Source organism: Trichosurus vulpecula, chromosome 5 (assembly GCF_011100635.1).
Source record: "Trichosurus vulpecula isolate mTriVul1 chromosome 5, mTriVul1.pri, whole genome shotgun sequence".
Taxonomy (NCBI): domain Eukaryota; kingdom Metazoa; phylum Chordata; class Mammalia; order Diprotodontia; family Phalangeridae; genus Trichosurus; species Trichosurus vulpecula.
In genome coordinates, this window is record NC_050577.1 from 140,339,777 (window position 1) to 140,366,250 (window position 26,474).

A 26,474-nucleotide genomic window follows, 5' to 3' on the forward strand; every position below is an offset into this window, starting at 1 on the left:
TAAAGCACTGCATAAATACCTGCTATTATAACTAATACCACCAGACATCTTACAGAAAGAAACAGATTCGATATAAAATGATAAGACAACAAGGTTGGTACTGCATAGTTCTTCATAATTTGATAGATGCCAAAGTAAGCGCTCATGCAGCAACCATTATGATTAGTGGTCTCTATTGAGTCTTTTATGAGCATCTCTTCTAGTATATGAGGTCATTAGGAGACAGAGCCTAGCTGCGTAAGCTTTGTAGAGGCTTTGTGTGGAGTAGAGAGTCTGGGTGCATAGTGAACTGAATTCAAATGCCATCTCAGAAACTTAGGACCTGAGTGAGCTCAGGTAAGCTATTTAAATAAACCCAAGCTCAGCTTGTTTTCTACAAGATGAGGATAACAGTAATACCTACTTTATGAGGGTGTGAAGATAGATAAATGATATACATATAGGGCTTTGAAAATGTAAAATGCTACCTAGATGTCATTACTACTATTACTACTTCTATTACTACTACTACTAGTAACTACTACCTCTACTGCTACCACAACCACAACCACAACCACTACCACTACCCCTACCACTACCACTACTACAGCTACAACATCAACATTGCTCTGTAATTTTTCCCTAGTCATTTTTGAAGTTGAAATTATAGAATTAAAAAAAAAAAGGAAAAAACAAAGAAATTATAGAATTACAGGATATTAAGGCTAGAAAGGACTTTAGAAATCTTGTTATCTAAGCACCTCATTTTGTAGATAAAACCCAGGAAGGTTTAGTAATTTGCCTCTGTTGCCATTATTACTGATTATTTTGCTCTGTTTTCCTAATCCACACACCACTCTGCTTATACCTCATTCCCCTCAGCCTTCCCTGACATATACCAGGTGTGTGTGCGTGTGCGTGCAGATACAAACACTTTTGCAAAATAACAAAGCTAGGGAAATTTAAAGATTCATAGTCTTAAAGATAGAACAGGTTTCTAGCTAGTTCAGGGATTCTTAACCTGGGAGCCACAGATTTCCCTAGAGGTTTGTGGATAGATTTCAGCAGGTCCATGAACTTGAACAGTTAAAAAAATACGTCTTTATTTTCAATGACCTCTCACCAGAATTAAATTTTTTTCTTCAATTATTTAAAAACATTCAATGGAAGGATCTATATACTTCAGAGGTTGCCAATGGGGTCTATAACATAACGAAAAAGTTAAGAGCCCCTGATCTGGTCTATAGGAAAAGAGCATAAGCAACAGATCCATTTAATGCTATTGATTTTTATACTTTTTCTTCTCTTGGATTTTTTCTTTCTTTTACTCTTCTTCATCAACTTCTACATCTCTCAACACTCCTTTTGGGTCTTTTTCACTGAGTCTTCTTTCTCCTAAAACTCCCTAAATGTGGGTGTGCCCCTAAAAATGCCCTTGTAGTTTTTCCCCTTAAACCCTGTTTCTTGGTGAGAATCTTCTACTCTGTTAACTTCAATCATCTCCTCCATGTAAATGACTCCCAACTCTGTATGTCTATTTAAAACCTCTCTCCTGAGCCTTATATTTTTAACTCTTCATTTGGTATCTTTACCCCCATGTTCTACTGGCATTCAAATCTCCCCATCTGTAAACCAGAGCAAACACTTCACAGAATCTCAGAGCACATCTAAAGAAATGAAACTAGTTGGCTATAACTGCCATTTTCAAAGTTCTCTAGAGTCTTACTGCCTAAGAGGAGACTAGAAGTATGGTAAAGTGTGGCATAGTGTATGGAGCTGTGGACTTGGAGCCAGGAAGACCTGAATTTGATTTCCTCCTCGGAAACTTATTAGTTGTGTGATCCTAAAGTAAGTCACTTAATCTCTGTTCTTCCATTTTCTCATCTCTAAAATGGGCATGATAACAGCACGTATGTTGTAACAGTTGTGAGCAACAAATTAGATGAAATATGTGAAATACTCTGCAAACCTTAAAGCGCTATATAGGGTGAGTTCTGATGACAGTGTGATGGCAGTGACGATGATGATGATTATAAAAGGAAAAACATGGATCACTAGCTTTTGGTTAAGGAAGATCCTTACCTAGTTCAATTCATTGAAGATTTATTAAGTGCCTACTGTTTGCAAGTCAGCTCGGTGGTATGGCTACAGAGATAATATTGAAAAAGTTCCTGCCCTCAAGGAGCCTTCATTCTACTGAGGCAGTCCAGGTAGCAGTATATAGCAACCGTATCCAAATCTGGCCTCAGACACTAGTTGGGTGATTCTGGGCGAGGTCTAACTACATCACTCGTCCCCTCAATAAATTCTAGTGGTTCCATATTAGCTCTAGAAGCAAGTAAAAAGTCCTCACTTGGGCCTGTAAAGCCAAACATAATCTGGTACCCTCCTAACTTTTTAGTTTTCTTACATTATTCTCCTCTACATGTACTTAATAAACGAGTTACAGTAGCATTCTTCCTGTTCCCTTTTATGATACTCCATTTTCTGTCCGCATGAGTAGAATCCTCCTCCTCTGTACCTCTATCTCTTAGAATACCTGGATTCCTTTAAGATAACTCAAATCCCACCTCCTATAGGTGGCCCTTCTAGGTCCCCCAGTTACTGTTTCTTCTCTAAGATTGTTTCCATCTTTTCTGTGTATATCTTATGTACGTGTTGTCTCTCTTATTAGAATGTGAGGGGGCAGCTAGGTGGCACGGTGAGCAGAGCACTGGCCCTGGAGTCAAGAGGACCTGAGTTCAAATGTGGCTTAAGATACTCAACACTTACTAGCTGTGTGACCTTGGGCAACTCATTTTACCCCAATTACCTCAAAAAGAAAAAGAATGTTAGTTCCATGAGTGGGGAAGTGACGTGGTATCCAGCTGCCCTTCTCCCCTTGGCCCTCACCTGGCAGCTCACTGCAGTTGTGGAAAGATTGGGGGTAATCCCTCCTCTATTTGAACCCCATTTCTGCTTACTGCCTCCTGACTCTTGATTCTTTCAGTTTCACAACCACGTAGATTTTCTTACCGAATAGTACCAACCTCTTGGTATTCCAAAATTTCAAAACAGGCTTCTGAAGTTCCACATATTAGATTGGAACCAGGCAGGGAAGGTCTGAACATGTTCTGTAGAATGTGCCAGGAAGAGCTCCACCCTTAACCACTCACCCTATCACCATTTTTGGCTCACTTCTACCCTGGGTGACCCACATCACCTCCACTGTCCTCTGCTTTCAGGCACTGAAAGAAATCATATCCTAGGCTGATGGGATCCAATAAAAAGTCATATTATCCAATATTCTCTACTGCAGATATGTTTATTATATTCCAAACCTCTTTTCAATCCCCTGTCCCCTCCTACCAGCAGATGTCTTTGCCTCCTGCTTTCCTAAGAAATTTCAGGCTATTCATTGTGAATTCAATCATATTCCTTTCTCCACCCCTCAAAACTCTGTTATATCTTTATCCTTATCTCCATTCCTGTGTCCAAGAAAGAATTGGCCCTTGTCTTTGACTTTCTGTTAGTGGCCTCAATTCCATCCTATCCTATCTTTTACAGGAGCTAGCCCCATCAGTCATCCCCTCTCTTTCATCTTCATTTTCTCCCTGGCTAGGATATCATTTCCTCCTGATTAGGCCGGAAAGAAGTGCAGGGATAATTCTGTGCAGAAGTTTATAATGATTCAGAAGTTAAGGTGCTGGATTCATGCTACCAAAAGGAAAACAAGAGAGTTTCTTTATCCCTCATGTCTCAAGTGGTGCTCCTTTATGAAGACCTCATACAATTGGGCAGAATTATAGTCTTGTCTTAATGTGTTTGCTTGCTTAATTTTGTTTGTTTGTTTGTTTTAAAGAATGTATTGTAAATAGGAGGAAGCCTTTTATAACCTTGATGTAATCTCTTTGCTAGTTTTCCTCACTTTGATACCTTTAATATTTAAAAAACATCTGGGTCAAATGCGTGTCATGAGAGACAATAATGAAAAATGGTGGAACACACTCTCAAAATTACTTTCTCAGTAAATGTTTTCCTTCTAAGTCAGAAGTTCTATACCTGAAAATACCATTTGACATAGAAATATCTCCCCAGGGAGCTTTGTTTTTGTGGATCTGGTTAACTTTATTTCCTTTATTTCTTTCTGATCCTGTCTATCTTGAATGGGGGAAATTAGTGTTTTGGTTTTTAAAGTGAAACCTCATTTCACCTCCAGTTTTCTGGCATTTCTTAGCTTTAGGAACCAAAGTTAGCCTTTCAAAATGACTACTTAATAGAATTATGCTGAATACTATGTGAGAACTTTTTTGCAAAGAAGGTCACTTTTGTTACTCAAAGTGGTACTCTGATTAAATGGGGCAGCTAGGTGGTACAGTGGATAGAATGCCAGGCCTGGAGTCAGAAAGACTTCTTCCAAAGTTCAAATCTGGCCTCAGACACTAGCTGTGTGACCCCGGGCAAGTCACTTAGCCCTGTTTGCCTCAGTTTCCTCATCTGGAAAATGAGCTGGAATAAGATATGGCAAACTACTTTAATATCTTTGCCAAGAAAACCCCAAATGGGGTCACAAGTTTGACATAATTGCCACTCCTCCTAGGTGGTCTTCGTGAGGCAAAACTGCAAGTAAAGAGACTCTGAATTAGCTAAGACGGCCACAAGCTTGAATTTGTCAGTGTGTGCCTATTATTTTCAGTTTAGTAAGGACTGGCAAAACTTGAATTTAGCTAGAAGAGCCTTCAAGAACCCAAGGTAACTACCTGCATGAGGCGTGAGTGTAAGACCTTGGTGGAGCCAATGATTCCTTAGCCTTCAGGTCCCTCCATAATCTAACTCCAACTTATCTTTTCAGCTTTAACTCATGTTATTTCCTTTCACATGACCTATGCAAAAGCCAAATTGAACTCTTCCGCATTCCCCAAACATGCCCCACACTTTTCCAATTTTGGGTCCCATGATGGTCTCATTGCCCATAATGTTCCTTCAAACTAGACTGTGCTCCCCCTCTATTTCCACTAGCTGAAATCCCACTCGTCCAGCTCCAATACCACTTCTTCATCAAAGTCAATTTTGGTTTCCCTTAGCCAAATGTAGCCCTTTCCTCTCATGAACTCTCCTAGCACTTTGTGTCTCTCATGCATGTGCCATGTTTCTTTGTGATCATAATTTATTCTCATTGCTAAATTACTAAAAAAAACCCATCATGAGCTGTGTCTTATTCATCTTTATTTCTCACTCCTGTGCTCAGTATGTATTTAGAGGAAGTTAGGGGGTATAGTAGATAAAGTTTCAGGCTCGGAGTCAAGAAGAGCTGAGTTCAGATTTTACTTCAGATACCAACTGTGTAAATCTGGACAGCTCTGCCTTTGTTTTCTTATCTATAGAATAGGGATGATAATAATAGTGCCTGTCTCTCTGGAGGTTGTGAGGATCACAATGAGATAATTGTAAAGCACCTAGTGCTGGGACCAGCACTATATAAATGTTAGTTGTTATTGAATTTGTCGAATTATGTCTACAACTAAACTTGGACAAGATAACTCTGAAAATAATTCTTCTGATAACATCTCATGCATTGGAGAGTTATTCTTTTTGTACCAGAAAGTGAAGGAAGAATCAAGGCCACAAAATAATATCATTCCAATCCTTGTTTTATCTTGGGGAGTAAGTTTGGTGTGTTTAGAAAACACATTGATCCTTTCTGGCCTTCAGAGTTTGATTAGGGTGATTATAGGATCATAGGTTTAAATCTTCAAAGGGACATAGAGATCATTGAGTTCAACCTTCTCATTTTACAGTTAAACAGACTAAGGCCAGAGAGGTTAATTGACTTGCCCATGGTCACACAGGCAGAGCAGGAATTTTGACCCCACTTTTGACCCGCATTATCCATTGCTTTTTCAACGAATCATATTGCCTCAGAATCATTTACTAAATGATTGGAGCAGCTAGGTGATGTAATGGATAGAGTGCCAGAGCCTGAAGTCAGGAACACTCATCTTCCCAAGTTCAAATCCGACCTCAGACAGTTACCAGCAGTGTGACGCTGGGCAAGTCACTTAACCTGGTTTACCTCAGTTTCCTCATCTGTAAAATGGACCGGAGAAGGAAATGCAAAACCACTTCATGTCTTTGCCAAGAAAACCCCAAATGAGGTCACAAAGAGTCAGACACAACTGAAATGACTCGACAACAACAACAACCGTGGCACTAATGAAGCTTCGAAGAATACTTAACATATCATGAAAATGTAATGTCTTTCTGACAACAGTCTGCTTCATTGTCCTTTCATATTCCCAAGTGAAGGAGAAATTCTGTGCCACAATCTAGGCTAGTAGAAGCCAAGCTAGTGGCTCAAAGCATTGAAGTCATTTACTTTTGTTGTCAAGATCACTCTCTACAACAGCTAGGGGGCAGAGTTTGGCTAATATAGGTCCTTATGGCCTTGCTAGATAAGGTAGTCGTCTTCGTTTCTTCTTCACAATTCTATGATTGTTTTTTGTAATTTCATGTCCATGAACGTAAAGTTTGAACACACAGATATTTACTTATGCTGAATTATTTAAGTGTATAATTCCTCTTAATTTTTTTTTAACACAGCAAAAGAGAAAGGTGAGAAAAAGTTATTTGGCTTCTCTTTTGTTCCTCTGATGCAAGAAGATGGTAGGACCCTTCCAGATGGCACACATGAGCTCATCGTACACAAGGTAAAGTCAATTAGAATTCAGTGACCTGTGAAGAACTCTATAATCATCATGGTATATTAAGGCTTTTTGCAATGTCATAGTAAATAAATCTCTGGTGTAGTATTCAGAAAAAAGGAAAAAGTTACAAAATTTTCTAATATCAGGTTATTTACCAGGTTGTTAATCAGAAATATTGCTAAGAAAAATAGAATGTAGTAAAAGTATCTTTACATACAACATTTAAAAAATTTTTTAATACCAAAGTTTTATCTTTATTTGAGGGGAGGAGATTGGTCTAGATCAGAGGTATCAAATTCAAAATAGAAATGGATCCTGGCAAGCTGAAAACTGACTTAGAAAAACACAAATTAACATTATCTTTCTTGCATTGAATTTTTAAAAAAAGTTTCCCAGTTACATTTTAATCTGGTTACTACCGAACTAGGGTTTGGGTCTCTGAACTAGATGACAACTAAGACCCCTTCCAATTCTAAGAGTTTGCAGTGCATTTTAGGCAGTGTTGTACAGTGCAGAAAGCCGTGAGTCTAGAATCAGAGGACCTAGGTTCGAATCCTTGCTCTGCCATTTACTTCCTGGGTGACTTTGAGCAAGTTATTTAACTTTCCTTGTCCTCAGTCTCCTCAACTGTAACATGAGGGGTTGGACTCAGTGATGTCTGAAGTCCTTTGCCGATTTTAATCTGTAATTCTGCAGTCACTCCAGGTTAACTCTGGATCTGTGATCCTATAAGCTAGTCTGGAAAATACCTAGCAAATATTACCAACAATCCACTTTTTTTTCAAAAATTAAAAAAAAATTGATGTATTTTGTTTCAATAATGAAGATATTTTCCAACATCTAACAGCCCTTTATATATAATGCATTCTTCTCAAAACTATTTTATCATTTGTGAAATGAATAGGAGGAGTGTATCCTTTAGCTTTGAACAGAGGCTTCTGCCATTCACTATTGTATCTGAATAGGAGTTTCTTCCCGTTTAGTGCTGACTTGTCATGATATTCTATATATTAGGCAGGTAGGTGGTAATGGGTAATGTGCTGGGCCTGTAGTTAGGAAGACCTAACTTCAGATTCAACCTAAGACATATAATAATGGTGTCACCATTGGGCAAGTAACTTAACTTCTTTTTGCCTCAGTTTCCTCAACTGTAAAATGGGGAAAATAACAGCACCTGCCTCACAGGGTTATTGTGAAAATAAATGGGACAATAATTGTAAAATGCTTAGTACAATGTCTGGCACGTGGTAGATGCTAAATAAAAGCTTGTTTTTCTTCCTATTGTGCTTTTGGTTCTAGTTTCTAAATTTGTTTTATATCCCTCTTTGCAACTCTTACCATATGTTTTTGAATTCTTTCTATGTCATTCATTATGTTCCAGAAATATTCCATTGTGTAATGTCCTATAATTTCTTTATATGTTCCCCAATGGTTGGGTACATATTTTTTTATCCTGAATTTTTAAGAAATCATTATTAGTGTTTTTCTAAATATTTTTGACTACAACAAGAAATTGACATGTACAAAAATATTCAGAAAAATACTGATAATGAATGACATAGAAAGAATTCAGAAACATACAAGAAAAGTCCCAAGAACAAAATCTCTGGATAAGAGAATATGGACAGTTTAGTAACTTTTCTTATATGATTCCAAGTTGTTTTTTAGAACTTTGCCCACTTTTGATCAAAATTCATTAATAGGTATATTAATTAGAATCCAGATTTAAAATTTCTCCCCCTGATATGCACTTGGCAAGTGAATGAATAACTCTGGTTTGTGAGGAAAGCAATAGGTATTTCTCTTCTTGTTTTGTAATGTTTCTAAAATAATTGGTCACACCTTTAGAAATGATTCATTACCTTCTTACATGTCAAAAACAAAGAGCCAGGGAAGAGGAGATATGTAGAAATTTTACTAAGGAGATTATGTAAATGGAGAATAAAAATTGAAACTAGCCTCCAGCCTGGCTCCAGTGACTTCTTTAGTCTTCTTTTGGTCTCCAGAGGGGTAAGATTTCTTTGAGTTATAAGAAAATTCATGAAACTGTGGCATTCTTTTTAATGTTAATCATGTACAGGAACAAATCTTTGAGTGCTTTTGTGATGAAATAGGGTTTCATATTTCATTTACTGCTCATGGTGGAACCATGGACTACCTCTTCATTTCTCATATCCGGCATGTATATAAAAAAAAAAGACAGAAGGGAAGGGTATTTGTCCCATGAAAATCCGTCTTTTGGCTTCATGTCCTGCTTCTCTCTCCTCAGATCTCTCTCCCCCCTCTCTATCTTTTCCTTCACTCTTGTTCCCTCACCCTACACTCTTCCCATTTGTGCTTTCTCCCTCCTTTCCTTCATCCATCCTCCTCATTATCTCCCTCTTTCTTTCTCTCCTTTTCCACCTTCCCTTTTTTGCCTATATTTGTATTCCCCTCGCTTAGTGTAGTACCTAGCATACAGTATGAGCTTAATAAATGCTTAATCTATCTGCTTTACTTATCCTTCTCTCCCATCTCTGCCACTCTTCTTCCCCTTCCCTTCTCCAGCAAACCGACAGTTTTGGCACATAACTAAACTTTATTGTAGCATGATGAACTAACAGTATACCACTTAGGGTTACCATTGATATGGTTTCATGTTGTTAAACAAGCTTAGGCTGAGATTTGCAAGCACTCCCCAACACTAGTCCTGCTGCATCTCGGAATAATCATGTATGAAGATTTTCCCATTCATCCTGTCTTGTCTTCTTCTTAGCTAAACCTCTCACTAATCTCTAGTCCTGAATTAATCTGCTTCTTTAGTAAGCCTTTTAACCTTCAAGGAGTAAGATTCTATGTGTTCCAAAGCCACTCTTATGACTTCTGGTTAACAACCTCAGTGAGAAGGCCTTCTCCTTCATGCATATGGCTCATTTATCCCTGTCCTTAATTCCTGACAGTTCTATCATACCAGCCTCGATTTGTTCCCCATCTTGTGACATGACCAGTGCTCTTTTTCTTAATGCATTTTGCATTTTCTTTTCTTCTTTCTGTCTTAAGAATGGGTCTAACAGGTTCTGTGGTCCTCTCCTGTTAGACCTACCATCTTAGGTCTCCATGTTGCTATCTCCCCACCTTTATTTCATTTATCCTTATTCACCTTTTTCTAGTTTTGCCTCTCCAACTTCCTGCTCTCCATATCTATTTCTGGTTCTCAGTGTTCATTTACCACTCAACCATTCGTCCCTACTCAACTTAGCTCCCTATAGTTAACATCTTCATTTTATAACATCACCTTCACAACTTCAAAGTATACATTTGTACTTGCAGGGCAATTTCTAGACATTTGTCTCACTTTTTAAACTTGCTTGAGACCGACATTGACATTAGGACACAGACCACTGTAGCCCCTGATGTGGATGGCTATTTCAAAATCACAATTATCTTTTTTTTTTCAGGAACACTTTATCATGGCCTTCCTTAATCCCCCAATACTGAATGCTTTATCAGTATACCACATGGATGTTTTTGAAATACAGATTATCAGCTAGAGCCAAAAACATGGAAAAATTATAGTATTCGGACAGTTATTACTAAACTTCCAGTGTCTCTGTGAGCCATTTAGGAAACACAATCAAGTATAGCACATGAGTCATGTTAAAATGTTTTCTGTATATCTTGACCAGGTCCTATGAATGTAAAATGTGAAATCATTTTACTCATAACGTCCCTCTATCATTCCCAGCTGCACTCCTCACTCTTTGTCTTTACCCTCTTGGCACCTTTCCACCTTGGACATGGCTCCATCCTGAGGCCCCGTTCTCCTAACTGGCAAGTCTCTCTAGCTAAGATCATCATTTAATGGGGTGCTCAGGATGGTCATGGCACTACTGACTCCACTCTTCTCTAAACTTCACCTTTCGCTTTCTAACAGCCTTTCCTGAGTAACCTCCTCCTCTCCCTCGTGCCTTTTACTTTCTAGCTCTTCCTTTTGTGTTCTCTCTCTTCATTAAAATATAAGCTCCTTGAGCATAGGGATGGTCAGTCTCCTTTGCTTGTATTTGGGTCTCCAGCACCTAACTTTGTGACCGGCTCATAGTGAGCACTTTCTATATGCTTTATCAATTCATATCTAACCTTTATCAATATATCTACCTTGCCTACTATTCTTGATGTCCTCATCCTAACTAGCAATTTACTGCAATTCAGCTCTTGGTCTTGAAAGCCTTACTTAATATGCCCAGAGGGCTATAGAACCATGCATACCCTTTGACCAAATAGTACACTACTAAGTCTGTATCCCAGAGAGAGAAAAAAAATAAAAAGGAACTATATACACAAAAATATTTATAGCAGCTTTTTTAGTGGTGGCAAAGATTTGGAAATCGAGGGTATGTGCATCAGTTGGGGCATGGATGAACAAGCTGTTGTATATGATCGTGGTGGAATACTGTTGTGCTATAACAAATGACGAGCAGGACAATTCTGGAAAAATCTGGAAAGACTTACGTGACCTAATGTAAAGTGAAATGAGCAAAAATAGAAGAACACAATATATAGTAACAGCAATATTGTATAATGATCAACTGTGATCAACTTAGCAATCTCAGCAATACAATGATCCAAGATAATTATGAAGTATTTATGATGAAAAATGCTATCCACCTCCAGAGAAAACTGATGGTGTCAAAATGCAGATTGAAGCAGTTTTTCTTTACTTTCTTGGGTTTTTTTTGTTTGCTTTCACAACATGACTAATATAGAAATTTTTTTTAGCCTCAGTTAAACCTCAAAAGCAAAATGTGTAGTTCATCAGAAGTGCTCTCTTTCTCTCACTATTACTCTTATTTGCACTCTCATTCGCAGTCTCATCACGTATAACACTTCTATGGGATGATTTTTTTCACCTAAGGGAATTCTTTTGTCATTTATAAAACCATGAATGAAGTTTGCACAATTAATGGGAAATTATCAAGATTTTAGGGCTGTGGCCATGGAAGTGTCCAAGCTAGGCAAGAATTTTTTTTTTAATTATCTGAGCCAGCACAGAGTTATTCTGAATGGGTCCTTGTGCCCCTTAAAGTCATTTGTCATTTTAGTTTGAAAGTGCATGGAGTATTTTTGGAGGTAGTTTATCACAGCTTAATAAAATAGTAAGTTTTCATTCTTAGGGGCAAAATGTCTTATGTATAATGTTCTGAGCACAATTTTTGAAACTAGCTAAAAGATTTAATGTTCCTGATGAACTGATGAAATTAATTTTAAAATATGTACAAATGTTCCAGAGACATTTAGGAGATCCCATACTTTAAAGTGTTGTGGATTCTATTGTGACTGAATGTTTCTAAAGCAGTTTTAATCTACACACAGATGTGCTCTTCTTATAAAGTAATTGGGCCTCATTAAAGAGCTAGTCTCATTACAAGCCTGTAAAATTTGCACTTGAAATCATTTAAGTTCTTTCTTTTTATATTCAACTTTATTTTCAGCTCCAATTTCTCTCCCTCCCACCTCCCTCTGCCCTGCCATTAAGGAAGCATACAGAACACATTTCACAAATTTTCTTGTTGTCCTTGCACAGAGGCCATACCAGTCTTCCCTGTATTGTTCAAATTTTAGTAAATGTACTGCCAAAGCAAGCACAAAATCATTGACATTTCACCAGGTCAATTAGCTGTTTCAGGATGGAAGAATTTCTTAGGAACCCTTTGTGTTAATTGTTGAAGTCATGGTAAAACAAGCCATACTTTTTTGGGGGTGGGGGAGGAAGGGTTTCTTTCTTTTTTTCTTTTAAGTCAAATGTCATTTGTAGTTCTACTTTGGGAAAAAAAAATTATTTAGTTTCTTTTTTCTTTTGTTTTTAAACAGTGTGAAGAAAATACAAACCTTCAGGATTCTAGTCGCTACCTCAGACTTCCTTTTTCCAAGGCCAGTCTCCTTGGGACCAATAATCAAGCAATAAAAGCCACTAAAGAGTCCTTTTGGATCACCTCTTTCCTCTGTTCCACTAAACTCACACAGAATGGTAGGTGGGTTCTTTGAAAACTATTTGTTCCAGTGAATTTATAAATGACATTTCCAGATAAACACTGAAATATTTAAGGATTGTGCACTAGAAGATCTGGTTGCTCCTTTTGTCTGTGCCTTTTCTAATAAGATGGAAACAACTGGGGCTCAGTGATCCATCAGGCATACACAATTTAAGAATGGCTCTAAAATTAGCTCAACATTGGAAACCAAATGTAGAACCCTTAGACTAAGTGATCAAAACCCAGCTGCTTCAAAACAAGGGAGAACAAAGGAGGCACCACCTTAATCTGTTGTTTTATGGTCCCTTATCCAGAGCTTATTGCCAGCTTCTGAATAAAAGGCTGGTTTTGTTTAATTAGATGGATATTGCTTTTCTGTTCTAACATTACATTTTATGTCATTGATTGTTTAGCAAGTTATGATTAATAAAGCAAGCCCATCTTCTTGGTAGATCATTATGGAAACAATGTCTGTACTCAAGGAGGTAAATGATTTTTTTTTTGAGCTTTTCATGTCTGGCTTGCATCATGAATGGCAGACTAATAAGGCAGATTCATTATACTGACAAAACAACCCACATATTATAAGATACGGTTTTTCAAAAAAATACTTCTATGTATAGATACTGGTGTTTTTCCTTTTATCTTTTTACTGTTCCATGATCCATCATTCATAATAAAAAAAGGTTTATCTGTTTGGCAGGGTGAGGGGTATGGGGGATGAAACATAATGCTACAGTACTGAACAACTTTGAATTGCCTTTCCTTTTTGGTGCAGAATGCACACACACACACACACACACACACACATACGTATACATATATATACAGACGCACACACACATATATGTTGAATTCTCAATAGTTTTCTACATTTTTTATTCGTTTCTCTCCAGATCTGCTTCATGTTTTATTTTCATTGAACTTGAAAAGTGCCTGCTATCTGTCTCTCTCAGCTCATATGTAATTTACAATGTACTAGAGCCTCGAGCCCTAAGAATTGATGTGTTATATAACTCTGTGTGTCAAAGGGACAACTCGAATACAGGTCTTGCTAACTCCAAAGCTGACCCTTTATCTAAGATGCCATGATGCTTTTCAGGGTCTATCTCCAATTAACTAAAGTCTCCATTGGTGCAACTTTGTAAATAAGTGCAAAACATTTACCATCCTTCATGAATTTTTATGAGGGCCATCAGTCTGCCCCTGTGAAGGTTATAGACTGAATCACCCTTTTATCCACTTCATCCATTAAAGGATATCTGTTCATCCTGGGTAAATTAAGCATGTGCCTGTCCCTTAGGCTGAGTTGGCATTTAATTAAATTGCACCACGTCCCCCAGTAAAGTGTTATAAAGTACCTCTAACCTTATACATAGTGGTGATTTTTAGAAATACCTTCACCAATAATCAATTCTCTACCATAAATGACCTAGGATTATATATGATTATTTCTAGGATAAGGATATTAATGTTAGTATTTTAGATAGGTACTGAGCACTGATCAACACTGAGGGGCTGATAATTAACAGCTGCATTTTGTAAGAGGAAAACAACATTTACAGGTAGATATAAACATAATATGGGATACGTGGGATTAAAGTATTGGAAGTCTGCCTCTGTTGAAGGCTGAGTCTATTTTGAATACAATTGAAGCCTCACAAATGCTAAATTATAATTTTTGGCCTTAATTAAACTTGTCCATTTAAGAAGACAACCAGATGAAAATAAGCAGGAAATGAGTAATATATTTTGAATAGAAGAAGGGGGGAAGGGAAGTGATCATGCAGAATGTATACCCCAATGCCATTCTTTCTGTTTCATTTAATACCATTTAAATGATAGGAATAGGAATAATGTTAGCATGGAACAATTTCACATTTAATCCTACTATGTTTGGGAAAGAAATGAATCTTATTTATAACATGAAAGCTCACACAGACATCTTATTAAGCATTTGTTATGTCACTGCACTAGGTGTAGGGAGAGATAGATAACTGAAATATGCCTCCTGACTACAGATGCTTACAGTCTCATAGGAGGGATGATGGAATGATGTGAATGAATGAATGAAAAAGCATTTAGCAAGGCTTTCTGTGTCATCACCATGCTAAGCACTGGGGATATAAATCAAAATTAAGACAGACATTACTCTCAAGGAAGGGAAGGGGGAGGGAGGGAATAGGCATTTATATAGCACCTACTGTGTGTTGGATATTGTACTGAGTGCTACAGATATCACTGCATTTGGTCTCAAGGAGATCACATTCTAATGGGGAAGCATAGAAGGTGTCAGCTGTAAGTAAGGTGGAATGGTGTCATGATCCTTATGATGCAAATGGCAATGCATCATCTTTAAGGTCATTAGTTTTCTGGTGCAGAAGCCTTTGACAGTGCCAGGGACTTTAAAGGCAAGAACATCCTTTTCCGGGCCTTTGGTAGTTGTGGCATCTGTGGTTGCCAGATCACATCTCATGGAAGTTGCTTCCTTGGATGATGAACTAGAAGCAGGACAATGTTTTTTTTGGGGGGAGGGCGGGGAATAGAGGTGCTGCTACTCCCAGGGCTTTTGGGTTGGCCTTCCATCACTGGCAATTAGTTGGCATTTGGTGTTGACGAAGGAGAGGAAAGTAGAACCCTTGCTGTCTTCAGTGATGGCTTTGGGGCTCAGGATGGAAGTGAAGAAAGTCACTTGTAGGGCACTGCCATTTCTGAGGCTTTGGGTTTCAGGATCCTCAACTGTCTCTGTCATGATCCAAGGGCCGGTGGTTGTTAAGGTAGTAGTGACTTAACTGGCTTATGCTGCTTCTGTCTTTTCCTCAGGGTACTCTGCTAACTCAGCTAGGTTGGCTTACCAGACCTACAGATTAGGAAGTGGTTGCCAGTTGGTAAGGATAGTTAGCCCTTTTTCCTCATGGACTGGTTCCCCAGATGATTTTTGCAGGCACTGGGCTGACATCAGGACCAGTGGTCTGGGGTAGGGAGGGGATCCTGCGACTTCCAGGGTTTTAAAGCTTATCTACCTGTTGGTAACAGTTGGTCAGCATGTACGCAAATAACTATTATGCAAATTAAGATAGAAATGCAGGTTCTTAGTCATGTAGATTTTCCAATAAATGTAATTGCTTGGCATTATTATAGAAAGCTTAATGAAATTTCAAGAGCCATGGAAATATGCTAGATGTGTTTTCTGTTCTTCCAGCAAGAAGAATAATTAACATCTTTATACCACTTAGGTATTTGTAAAGCACTTTACATACATTATCTCATTTGATCCACATCACAACTTTCTGAGGTCAGTGCTATTACTATCCCTAGTTTGTAAATAAGACTAAGAGAGGTTAAAGTGACTTGTCCCAGGTCACATGGCTCATAAGTGTCTGGTGCTGAATATGAGCTCAGGTCTTCCTGATTCCAAGGCCAGCACTCTACCCAGTATGCCACCTACTTGGCTTGATTATAAGTGAAAATCGAGAGCAAGTACCCCATCATAATTTTGTTTTGTTTTTCTTTGTCTTGTCTAGTATGTATTGTGATGAAAGTATTAATCAATGCTGACTGAACTGAACCAATGAATTTCTAATTTGGAGTAGTAGATCATGATATCTAGTTCACAGATATCCTGTGATAGTCAGGGATTTTTGAATATTGCCTTAGATACAAGTCTCATACATTCTACACGTATCATGTAAAATAACTACCATTTTTGAAGAAAATGCTGCTTGATCAAACATTCCATTAGCATCCTACTTCATTGTGATATGGTAGAAAGAGACCCGAGTTCATGTCTTGGGCCCTGCACTTGCTGAGCATCCTTTCCTTATCTGTAAACAGAAGGAACTGGACTACATTATTTTCTTTTTTTAAAAAAATCTTTTTTATTATCTATTTATCAAAGACAAATATTTTAACATACAAAGAACAGAAAAAAAGATTATTCCTTATCTGTAAACAGAAGGAACTGGACTACATTATTTTCTTTTTCAAAAAAAAAATCTTTTTCATTATCTATTTATCAAACCAAATATTTTAACATACAAAGAACAGAAAAAAAGATTATATATGAGTCTGTGAGCTTCTTTTACATATGAGCATTTTGGTGTATACTAAGTTTAGCATGGTAGGAACAAAACTGTCCCATGGGTATTCTTTCATGAATTTGCTTCTGTATTATTTTAAAATGTCTTTATTGATACTTTTTTTTTCTTGCATCCACTATCATTATCCTCCAGTTTTCCCTTCTGTCCCTCCCTCTAGCCCCAGAAGATGATTTTTCACTGTTGGTTTTTTTTCATGTTTTTAGAGACTATGAATTTATGATCATTATAAATGCCTTTTTGGGCATCCCTGGATGCACTTATCACTTTTGACATTTGATTTCCATCCCTATAAGAGTCAATCACACTTCAGCCTTTCTCCTCCTCCATCCAGAGTTACCCTTATCACCATCATAGTCAACATGTATTTTTGAGTGCTCTGTGCCAGGCACTGGCTGGCCCATGCCCCACCTACATGGAGCATGCTTCCACAGAATGTCTGGGCTGTCTAGGACAGTTCTTGACTGATGAAGAAGAGGTATTGGTAGTACACATGAGGCACAGAGGAAAAAGAAAAGACTAAGGAGAGAAGAGTAAAGGGATATGACAGCGTGGAATAATTCTTTTTTTAACAGCATACTTAGCAGCCAGAAGTGGGGTCAAATGTAAAAGGTACCATAAAGGGAATGGAAAGAGACAGCAGAGTAGTGGAAAAACAAATGGTCTGTTTTTGTCGCTTTAGCGCTCTTGCATATTATGAAAATATAAAATACTTAAAGTACGATGACTTACTTGTAATCATAAGGATTGTTCATTCAGACATGAACGTTGAAAATATAGCTCAAATACTTTGGAGTTACAGAAAACTCATAAATCTCTTCTTTAAAATATAGTAATTTAGGAAATGAATATGTTTGCCCAATTCTTTTATATCCCTGAGGATTTTTGCCTCTCTTTCTCTGTGAGGGCATCACATTTATAAATTTTCAACTCATTGTGAAGTTGTTCGTGTTTTCTATGTTTTTCCATCAAACTCCTTGAGATCATGTCTGTTTTCTGTGACTTCTCCCTGAGGTATTTGTTTTTTATTCTTTTTGTTCACTACATATAATTTCCTGTTTAATCTTAACTACTCCGGGTTTTTTTTTTCCCTTAGTGATATCTTTCTGTCTCAAGGAGTCCCCATCAGATTTCTCCTGAAACAAATGCTTTGAAGTAAATTTCTCACTTATATGTGGGTTTTATTTTTGAATCCTAGCAAATCCCTCCTGCATGCTCTGTGAACCTTTCTGTTCATTCAGTTTTGCTGAATGCTAAAATGGTTTTCTTTCCTCTCATGCTGATTGAAAGATCAGCCAGTCATACCGTAGTATTTCTACATCTCTGCTGCACGCTGTGCATTTATATTAAAGCTCAGATATGTTGTGTATAGTTGTGTGTGTGTGCACATGCAAATGTAGTATGCATGTGAGTTTTAAACTGCTGACTTCATGTTACCAACCACCAGGTTGCCTTGCTACCACCAGAGAGGGCCAGAAGATCAGGGAAAAATTATTCACTCAATTGATGAAGGAATTGTAGCACAGAATTGCCTGGACCCTGCTATAGTCTAGCTTTCCAAATACTGACTAATTCACTCGGGCAAAGTTAGAACTGTTCCTACTCTCTACGCAAACACAAGTGTGGTTGGTGAATTGATGTGCCCATGAATGTGAAGACCATTTCCACTAAATGATATTAGTTACTTGGATCTTGTTACACAGCGCCTGGTTCTAGAAAGGGGATGTGTTAATGGGATTCCAGTTAAACTTGACAGCATTATTACATTGGTTTCTGTGTTTGGTTGTGGCTTGTTTGGGGTTTCAGGTTTTTAACAGCTGAGTGTTTCAGTTGAACAATCTAAGATCTCCTGTGGTTATTTATCTTCCTTTTATTTTTGCATAGGAGATATGCTTGATCTTCTAAAATGGAGAACTCATCCAGACAAGATAACAGGCTGCCTCTCCAAAATAAAAGAAATTGATGGCTCAGAGATAGTAAAGGTAAACTTTTGTTTTCCCCTTTTGAAGAAATTCAGAGAAAAAATATCTGTGAAAAGGGGGTGGAGGAAACCAAAAAGGACAAAATGACATTTTGTGAATTTTATTTTCATCTGAAAAACAGTTTCTGCAAGATACTCTGGATACCTTATTTGGAATTTTAGATGAAAATTCTCAAAAATATGGGTCAAAGGTGTTTGATTCTTTGGTGAGTATAAATTTTTCCTTAATTGTATATTAATCATTTTGCCTCTCAGTCATGACTGTTATAAAAGCATTTCAGAAATATGAAATTGAGAGCATAGTAGTTCAATTACAGGTAACAAAAGGAACTGGATTTGCATCAATTTAATAAAGCTCAATGTTCTTTTAGGTCCACATAATAAACTTACTGCAAGATAGCAAATTTCATCATTTCAAACCTGTAATGGACACTTACATTGAAAGTCATTTTGCTGGGGCACTTGCATACAGGTAAGGGCTTTTATCTTTTAATTGGCTTGAAACCATCCTTTTTTTCAATCCTTCTAAGCAACACCAACTATGGATATAAATTTAAAAGGTAGCATAGGAAGAAATGAAGGACAGTATGTGTAATATTCCCAGAGTCTGAATCTAATTTAAAATACCAACATGAAAAAAATCTGGTTGCATCTTTATTTAAATCCCCAAGGAGAAAAACAGCTTCCCAAATTATAGTCTTGAACTTGGTATGAGACTAAATAAAGCTTTAAAGGTTTTTCTCTTTTAATTTTTAATTCGTCACCTTTCAATCTAAGGTAGCTAGTGTTTTTTTTTCTCCTTGACTCTGAGAAATTATATTTATTTTCAGTTTTAAAATATTGACTAACTTCTAGAGGAAAAACAGCCTTCTCTGACACATCTGCTTAAGTAAATTAGGTAGCTGTGAGGGGACTACTTCTTGTTCCTCCTCATTCAGTTAAAAGTTACAGTACACAATAAGCCGATGCCAAGGAAAAGTTGTGTCTTGGCCTCTGCCCCTCACTATCTCAATGGGTAATTGCTATCAAGTAGCAAATGCCTCATTCAGTGTCTAGCATAGTCCCTTACCTGCAAACCCACAAATTGTGAGGCTGTTAGGCCTGAATGCTACCTTAAAGATCATCTCGTCTTTCCCGTTTTACAGACGAGGAAACTGACACTGTGAGAGATGACACTATTAACCTGAGGCACACAGCTAACGTGGAAAATCTGGGGCTCAAATCTAGGACTTTTGATTTGGAGTACAATGTTTATTTGACTTTTAGTACAGTTTAAAGGCTTACTTTCAGTGTTGTTTTTGTTCACTTGTTGCTTTTTTTTTTAGTTACGCCCAACCCTTGGTGACACCATTTGGGGTTTTCTTGGTAGAAATGCTGAAGGGGTTTGTCATTTCCTTCACCAGCTCATTTTGCAGAAGAGAAACTGAGGCAAACAAGGTTAAATGACTTGCCCAGAGTCACACAGCTAGGAAGTGTCTGAGAACAGATTTGAACTTGGGAAGATGAGCCTCCCTGACTTCAGGCTTGGCAGTCTGGCACAATATACTACCTAAGATATTTGCACTAAAGCCAAAAATTCTTAACTCTCAGGTGTTTGCTTCACCCACCCTACTACAGAAGGATAATTGTAAAGTAGAAGTCATTATCTTCTACTCAGAATTTGACATTCATCAGTTCAAGTGCAAGGGAGAAAGGAAAGAACATAGGAATGAAGGAGACAAAGAGAGGTAGGAAAGTAGCAAGGAAAGAAAGAAGGGAAAAAATGTAGGTAGGGAGTAGGCCTTCGCCTGACCTTCTTAGCTCTGCCTTAATACAGCTATAAGACATGTAGCCATCTGACCTGGATTTTACCTTTACTTCCCAGTTTCTTCAGTGTACACATATACTGCCAGTTCAAATTAAGCATCAAAATAACATTCAGAGTGCTTTGTTTTTATTGTGCTGTCTTATGGGGTCTACAGCACATTTTTGCTTCCAAAAAGAACTAATACACAATGCAAATGAGAATACTGTGAATGACACATGGGTATCTTTGGTTTGGCCATTTTCTGGCTCATGTGTCGAAATTTGCTCCTCTAATGTTTACACGAGGAGAGTTATTTTTGTGTCTAATTGAATTGATGGGCAATGGCTCGCTTCACTGTCAGTGTGATTTTATGCCCAGGATGAAATGCAACAGCATCAGGAAGAGGTCAGCAGTGTTCTCCCAGCTCTACCATCCTGCCTAAGCACAAATTGGAATTGGAATTTAGAGAGCAGGAGTGTAATTACCTACCTTTCAGGTTGGCTAGGGAGGTAGTGGGCCAATCATTCCAAACCAGACAAAAAAGTACCATGGAATCCTGTGAGACTGTGGGTGGTCAAAGCTCCCTGGAACATCTTGTCTTATAAATAGCCCCTTCAGCAGCTGTCTGCTCTGTGGGCATCTCCGTTTATTCACTCCTCACTGAGAGGGAAGAGATTGACCTTTTGAATGACTATGTAACATATGTATTCTCTTGAGACAAGGGAAGTCATGTTGATCAAGCAGAAAGAGCACTGAATTTGGGGTCAGAGGACCCAGGTTCAAATCCTGGCTCTTCTGCCTTAATCTGTGTTATCTTCAGAAAGTCACTGAAATGATCTGGGCCACCATTTCCTCATATATAAGATGAAAGATTTAGTCTAACAGCCTCTAAGATCCTTTCTTTCTCTAAATCTATAATCCTGCGACTGCCCCAGCTCAAGGTGAAAAGACTGTAATTTTGAGAGAGTTTAATAAAACAGAATGATGTCTTTGGCCAAAATTATATCTTTGGCCAAAACATTTTGATTCTGTAGAAATTAACTCTCTGTGCATTATTAGAATTCTGTGATAAAGAGCGAGAGCACTTTTTGGCATCAAGCCCAATATACCTATAAATTTATAGTGTGCTTTCATAAAGCCATGGAGGAAATAAATGCATTTGGGAAAAATTTTGTTTTTGATACAATACTTCATGTGCACAGACATAAACACTTAATGCTTCTAGATTTCACTATTAACTCCACACGGTTTCTAGGGTACATCTCTTTTTTAGGAATGTATCTTAGGACTGGGCCAGATATTATAAGGCCATTCATCAAGTTTTTCTTTCAGAAGTTATCACTTTAATTGTTAAATTGAACTTGCTCGTAAGGCACCTGATTGGCCCTTTCAGTAAACATTAGGAAATTGAGTGGCTTGGGGGGGTGTAATGGAAGGCTTCATGGAGTAACTGTAATTTGAGCTAAGTCTTAAAGGATGGGTAAAATTTTTTCAGATTTTGACATGAGGAGGGCTTCCCAGTCATAGGAAATGAAGCAAGCCCAGGTTTGAAGGCAGAGAACAAAAGATACAAGTGACTTTTTACTATCAAATTCAATTTGATAAACATTCATTAATTCATTTTTATGTGTAAGGCACTCTGTCAGACATTACAAAACAAAAGTGGGAAACTCAAGATGCTTACATTACTGCTGAGTACAACATGTACGCAAATAACTCTAAGTGAATTTAAATCTTAACAGAGGCAGATCAGGAAAGACTTTCAAATAGGAGGGAATGAGCTAGTACCTGAAGGAAGCTAAACTTCTAAGAAGCCGAAGTGAGCAGGGAGAGCATTCTAGTTATGGGAAACAGCTTGCTCATAGCACAGAGATAGGAAGTATACCACTGAGTCTGGTCAACAGTCAGTTTGTCTGGGACACTTGGTATGAAGGGAAGCTTTTTTGAAATAGCTCTGTAAAGGTAAGTTGGAGAGAGCTGGTGGAGAGTTTTAATTCAAAACAGAGGCGTTGATATTTTATCCCCAGATGTTCCAGGGAGCCATTGAAGATTCTTGAGCAGATGGGTAACAGTGAGACTTTTGCTTTAGGAAAACTGTGGCAGTGAAGGATGAATTGGAGAGGGGAGAAACCAGAAGGAAAGAAATCAATTAGACCATTGTAATAGACCAAGAGAGAAGTGAGGGGAGCTGAACTAGGGTAGTGGAAGTGTTGAACGATGGGGATGGATTGAAGTAATGATGTGGACGTAGAATTGACAAGCCTTGGCGAGTGATTGGTTATTGGTATGTGTGAGAGGAAAAAAAGTCAAGAATGACTCGTAGGTTAGGAAGCTCATTGACAAGAAGGATGGCGGTACCCTCCAGAGAAATATAGAAGTTTGAAGGCTGCATTTATGGATTGAGGTGTTTGAGAATAATACCTCCAAGAAGAAGCAAAGACAGAGCTCAAGGGAAAAATAGAAGAGTTGGTCTTGGCAAGAAACTGAAGCAAAGGAGTAGGGAATAGAGTTATATAGAGTGGTTTTAAGGTCTAGATCAAGGACAAAGGAAGTGCTCATGATAGAAAGACCCTCTCTTTTATTGGTCAAATTGGAGGCAAAGTCTTTCTCCTAAGAGAGAACAGGGGAGGGTTGTTCCAGGGACTTGCAGAGAGAATAGAACGTTTGGATAATCAGTATAGGAAGTGTTAAAGAAAGCCATTCAAGAAAGAAAGACATGATTATTGCAACAGCGAAGGGCCAATTGAGATTAGATTGGAGATTATTGTGAGGAGGAGGAACAGGTTTAGGAGGAGTAAAAGAGGTAAGGACAGGAGATTATGGTCCATTAGAGGAATTTCAGAATTCTGGCTCATGGAGGTAGTGTTATTATTATGGGTAATGGTAAGATAAAAAGTTTGACCATCCCTGTGGGAGTGGGTGAGGTGGATTAAAGATATAGGCCATGGGAGTTGAGAAGATGAATAAATCAGGTTGTTAGAGGGTATATCAACATACATAAATTTAAGTCTACAATTATGAAGTAAGAAGTGTTGAAGAAGAGAGGAAGACTGAGCAAAGCACTGAGTCTCCTTGAGAATAGAGATCACATAACCTGAAGGCCAATAGATAAATGTATCAAGGATCTGTCCTGAATGATATAGACAGGAGAGGCCTCAACGGTGGGGTGTTTGCTAAAGGATAGCAAGAAAAGGTTGGTGTGGAATTGGCAATGAAAACCAAGGATATATTTACTACTATTCTTGGCCCAGGATATTGGCATGGGGTAGGGAATGTGGTAGAGAAGAGATCTCCCGTATGGAAAAGTTGACCGGGGATGTAGGTAGATCTGGAGAGGGCTAGTTTTCCATGAATACTATGAGATGGAAAATGTATGAGAGTGAGAAGTCTAGGACAAAGGGAAGTGTTTTAATAATAGATCAGAGGGATCCAACTAGAGTAGGGGGACTGAGGAACAGAGGAGAATAGGGAATCTAAGGATGAGTGTGAGGTAGAGGGGCCTGACCAAGTAGTAGCTGAGGAAGAAAGGAGTTTTAGCTTTGGCAGATGGTGACTCCGAACCACAGGGATTAAAGGAGGAAGAGGTGGGACTTTGTCAGCTATAGGTTGAATGAAATAGCAGATGACTGAGGATTCTACCCTCGGATCTTGAGGTTATAGAGGAAAGGGTGAGTTTTTTTTTTCCCTTTCATTTGCCAAGAAAAGAAAGTTACATCAGCAAGAAGACTGCTTGGTACATCTCTGGTGATTACATTCCCAGGGGTATGACTTTACTCACGCTCAATGCCAGTTCTTTAGTTTTATCCAAAAATGGCAGTTTAACGCCTGGGCTCCTCCCAGCCCCACAGAATTTAGAATGGGTCCCCCACAGGGTGGCTACCCCATATTGAAGGTACTATGTGCAATTATATCCCTAAAACTGTAGCTTATGAACCCTCACTGATATTTTTACCTTTAATAGGCAGCCAGAGGGCACAGTTGGCTCAAAGAAAGGTATTTATTGTAAAGGCATAGTAATAAAAGTAGGATGAAAATATTTTCCCCATAAATCTGGGATATACTCTTCCACAAATACACCCAACATGAATGAGAAAAATGGTCACATGTAAAGGCCATGAATGGAGAGGGCTACATGTAGGAAATATGTATGGCCAAGGACAAGATACCCTCCATGTGGAAGATACACTTGGCTTTTAGATCACCCGGTATATGAAGCCTTCGTCCTGGACAAGGTCCTAGCAACAAGAGTCTGGGATCTAAGTCCTCTAAGATTATAAGGTTAATTGTTTTTCATTTGTTTGTTTTTGCTTTTCCCAAATAACTCAGTGAAGTAGGAAAACAGGCAGTGCCTTCAACTGTGGGAACAGGTTCCATAGCAAGGAAGATGCCAAATTCAGCCTCTGAGCACTTGGCAATAATGAAGGACTCTTACATTGTTGGAGTGACACAGGGCAGAGTAATTGTAGTATCCATGTGGTTTAGAGCACAAAGGCTTCAAAAATCTATCCATGAGAATGGCCATAGTTCTGGAGCTGGAGGGAATCTTAGAGGTCTCACACTCTGGTTTTTGTAAATTAGGGAACTGAGGCCCAAAGGAGTCAAGTAACTTGGCTAAGGTTGCTCAGGTGACATTTGGGAATCAAATTCAAGTCCTTGGTGAACAAATCTAGCATTCTTTCCACTGTCCCATGTGACTATAATTGTTTTGAAAGCAATGTTTAAAAAAGAAAATTTAAATTAATGGCATAAAGAAAATCCAGGAGAAAAAAAAAGCTAAGGCAAAGTTTTTCCTATCTGGCTTTAGAAGAAATGATGATGCTGCAGAGTTAGGCAGGGGAAATTGAGGTTATTATTCATTGGCAACATGACATATCTAAAATTAAGGGTCTATTAAGGCCTATAATCATCCACAGTCATCAATTAGTGATATTCCTGACAAGAAAAGAAGCCTCCCAACAATCACAGTAGGTATTTAATTTGGGTGTTTGATTTTTACATTGATTATTAATTATTATGAGAATTAGGAAAAAATCCATGCAGTGCATATTTTCTCTCTATTTTTAGAGATCTTATAAAAGTTCTTAAGTGGTATGTGGATAGAATAACGGAAGCTGAACGACAGGAACACATCCAGGAAGTTCTAAAGGTAAATACAGCGCAACTAACAAATGCCCTAAACAGAATTTTTCCCTTTGTGCAAAGAGATTGGTGGTGATAGATTAATAAAGTTCATACTTGTGGCATTTAATTTTGGGATTTTGAAATTATGGCTCCCCTAGAGAGTTAAGAAATTAAAATCTTCTTTGAGCTTTTATTTCTTCACACTTTTCCCAGAATCTACTGATTATTTTGGGTTGGTGGGGAGGAAGAAAGAATGTACAGAGGCATATTAAGAGCATTTCTTCAATCATGACACCAGCTTCCTCTGCTGGAATCATATTGAAATTATTAGACTCAGAATTTTCCCATCAAATAGGAAGAATTAATGAGAGAAAGAAGATCTTTGATTATCAATCATTCCATTGGAATGTGGATATAAACTCACACAGGTCACTTAGTAATTCTGCACCTTTGTTTTTTGTTTTTGTTTTTTTTTTTTTTCAACTAAAACTGGAAAAGACAACTCCTTGCTCAGAGACATGTTGGGAAAATCCTTTTTTTTCCTTTAAAAATAAGGAAATAAAATCTTAGAAGCTTTTTGATTATCTGAAAAATGATATTCCAAATTAAGACAAGATAGTATTCCTAGTCATATTATACTGTATGATATTAGAAGATAAGGCCAAAGGGCATTAACATTTTGTAAAGTAATTATTGTGCAACATTACTAAATTACTTTAGGAGTATTGAACAAAAAGCCTAAGACTCAAGTTAAATAAAAATGTAATGAGGACAAAATAATTTATTTAAGGTTAACTTCTCTTTGTTAAATATATTCCA

At 37.9% G+C, this 26,474-nt stretch overlaps 1 protein-coding gene and 1 non-coding gene across 3 annotated transcripts in view; one reads left to right on the forward strand and one right to left on the reverse strand.

Annotated features, from left to right (window-relative positions):
* Positions 1 to 26,474, forward strand: part of DOCK4 (dedicator of cytokinesis 4) — a 541,696-nt gene that overhangs the window by 357,256 nt on the left and 157,966 nt on the right. For both annotated transcript variants that reach the window (XM_036758430.1, XM_036758431.1), the window contains exons 16-21: positions 6,559 to 6,665; positions 12,510 to 12,666; positions 18,652 to 18,749; positions 18,871 to 18,954; positions 19,120 to 19,220; positions 25,599 to 25,680. In XM_036758430.1, coding sequence (XP_036614325.1) covers positions 6,559 to 6,665; positions 12,510 to 12,666; positions 18,652 to 18,749; positions 18,871 to 18,954; positions 19,120 to 19,220; positions 25,599 to 25,680 — 629 coding nt within the window. The remainder of the gene's footprint in view (positions 1 to 6,558; positions 6,666 to 12,509; positions 12,667 to 18,651; positions 18,750 to 18,870; positions 18,955 to 19,119; positions 19,221 to 25,598; positions 25,681 to 26,474) is intronic.
* On the reverse strand, positions 12,178 to 12,284 carry LOC118852453. The gene has a single exon (XR_005010536.1). It is a non-coding gene; the product is annotated as a U6 spliceosomal RNA (small nuclear RNA).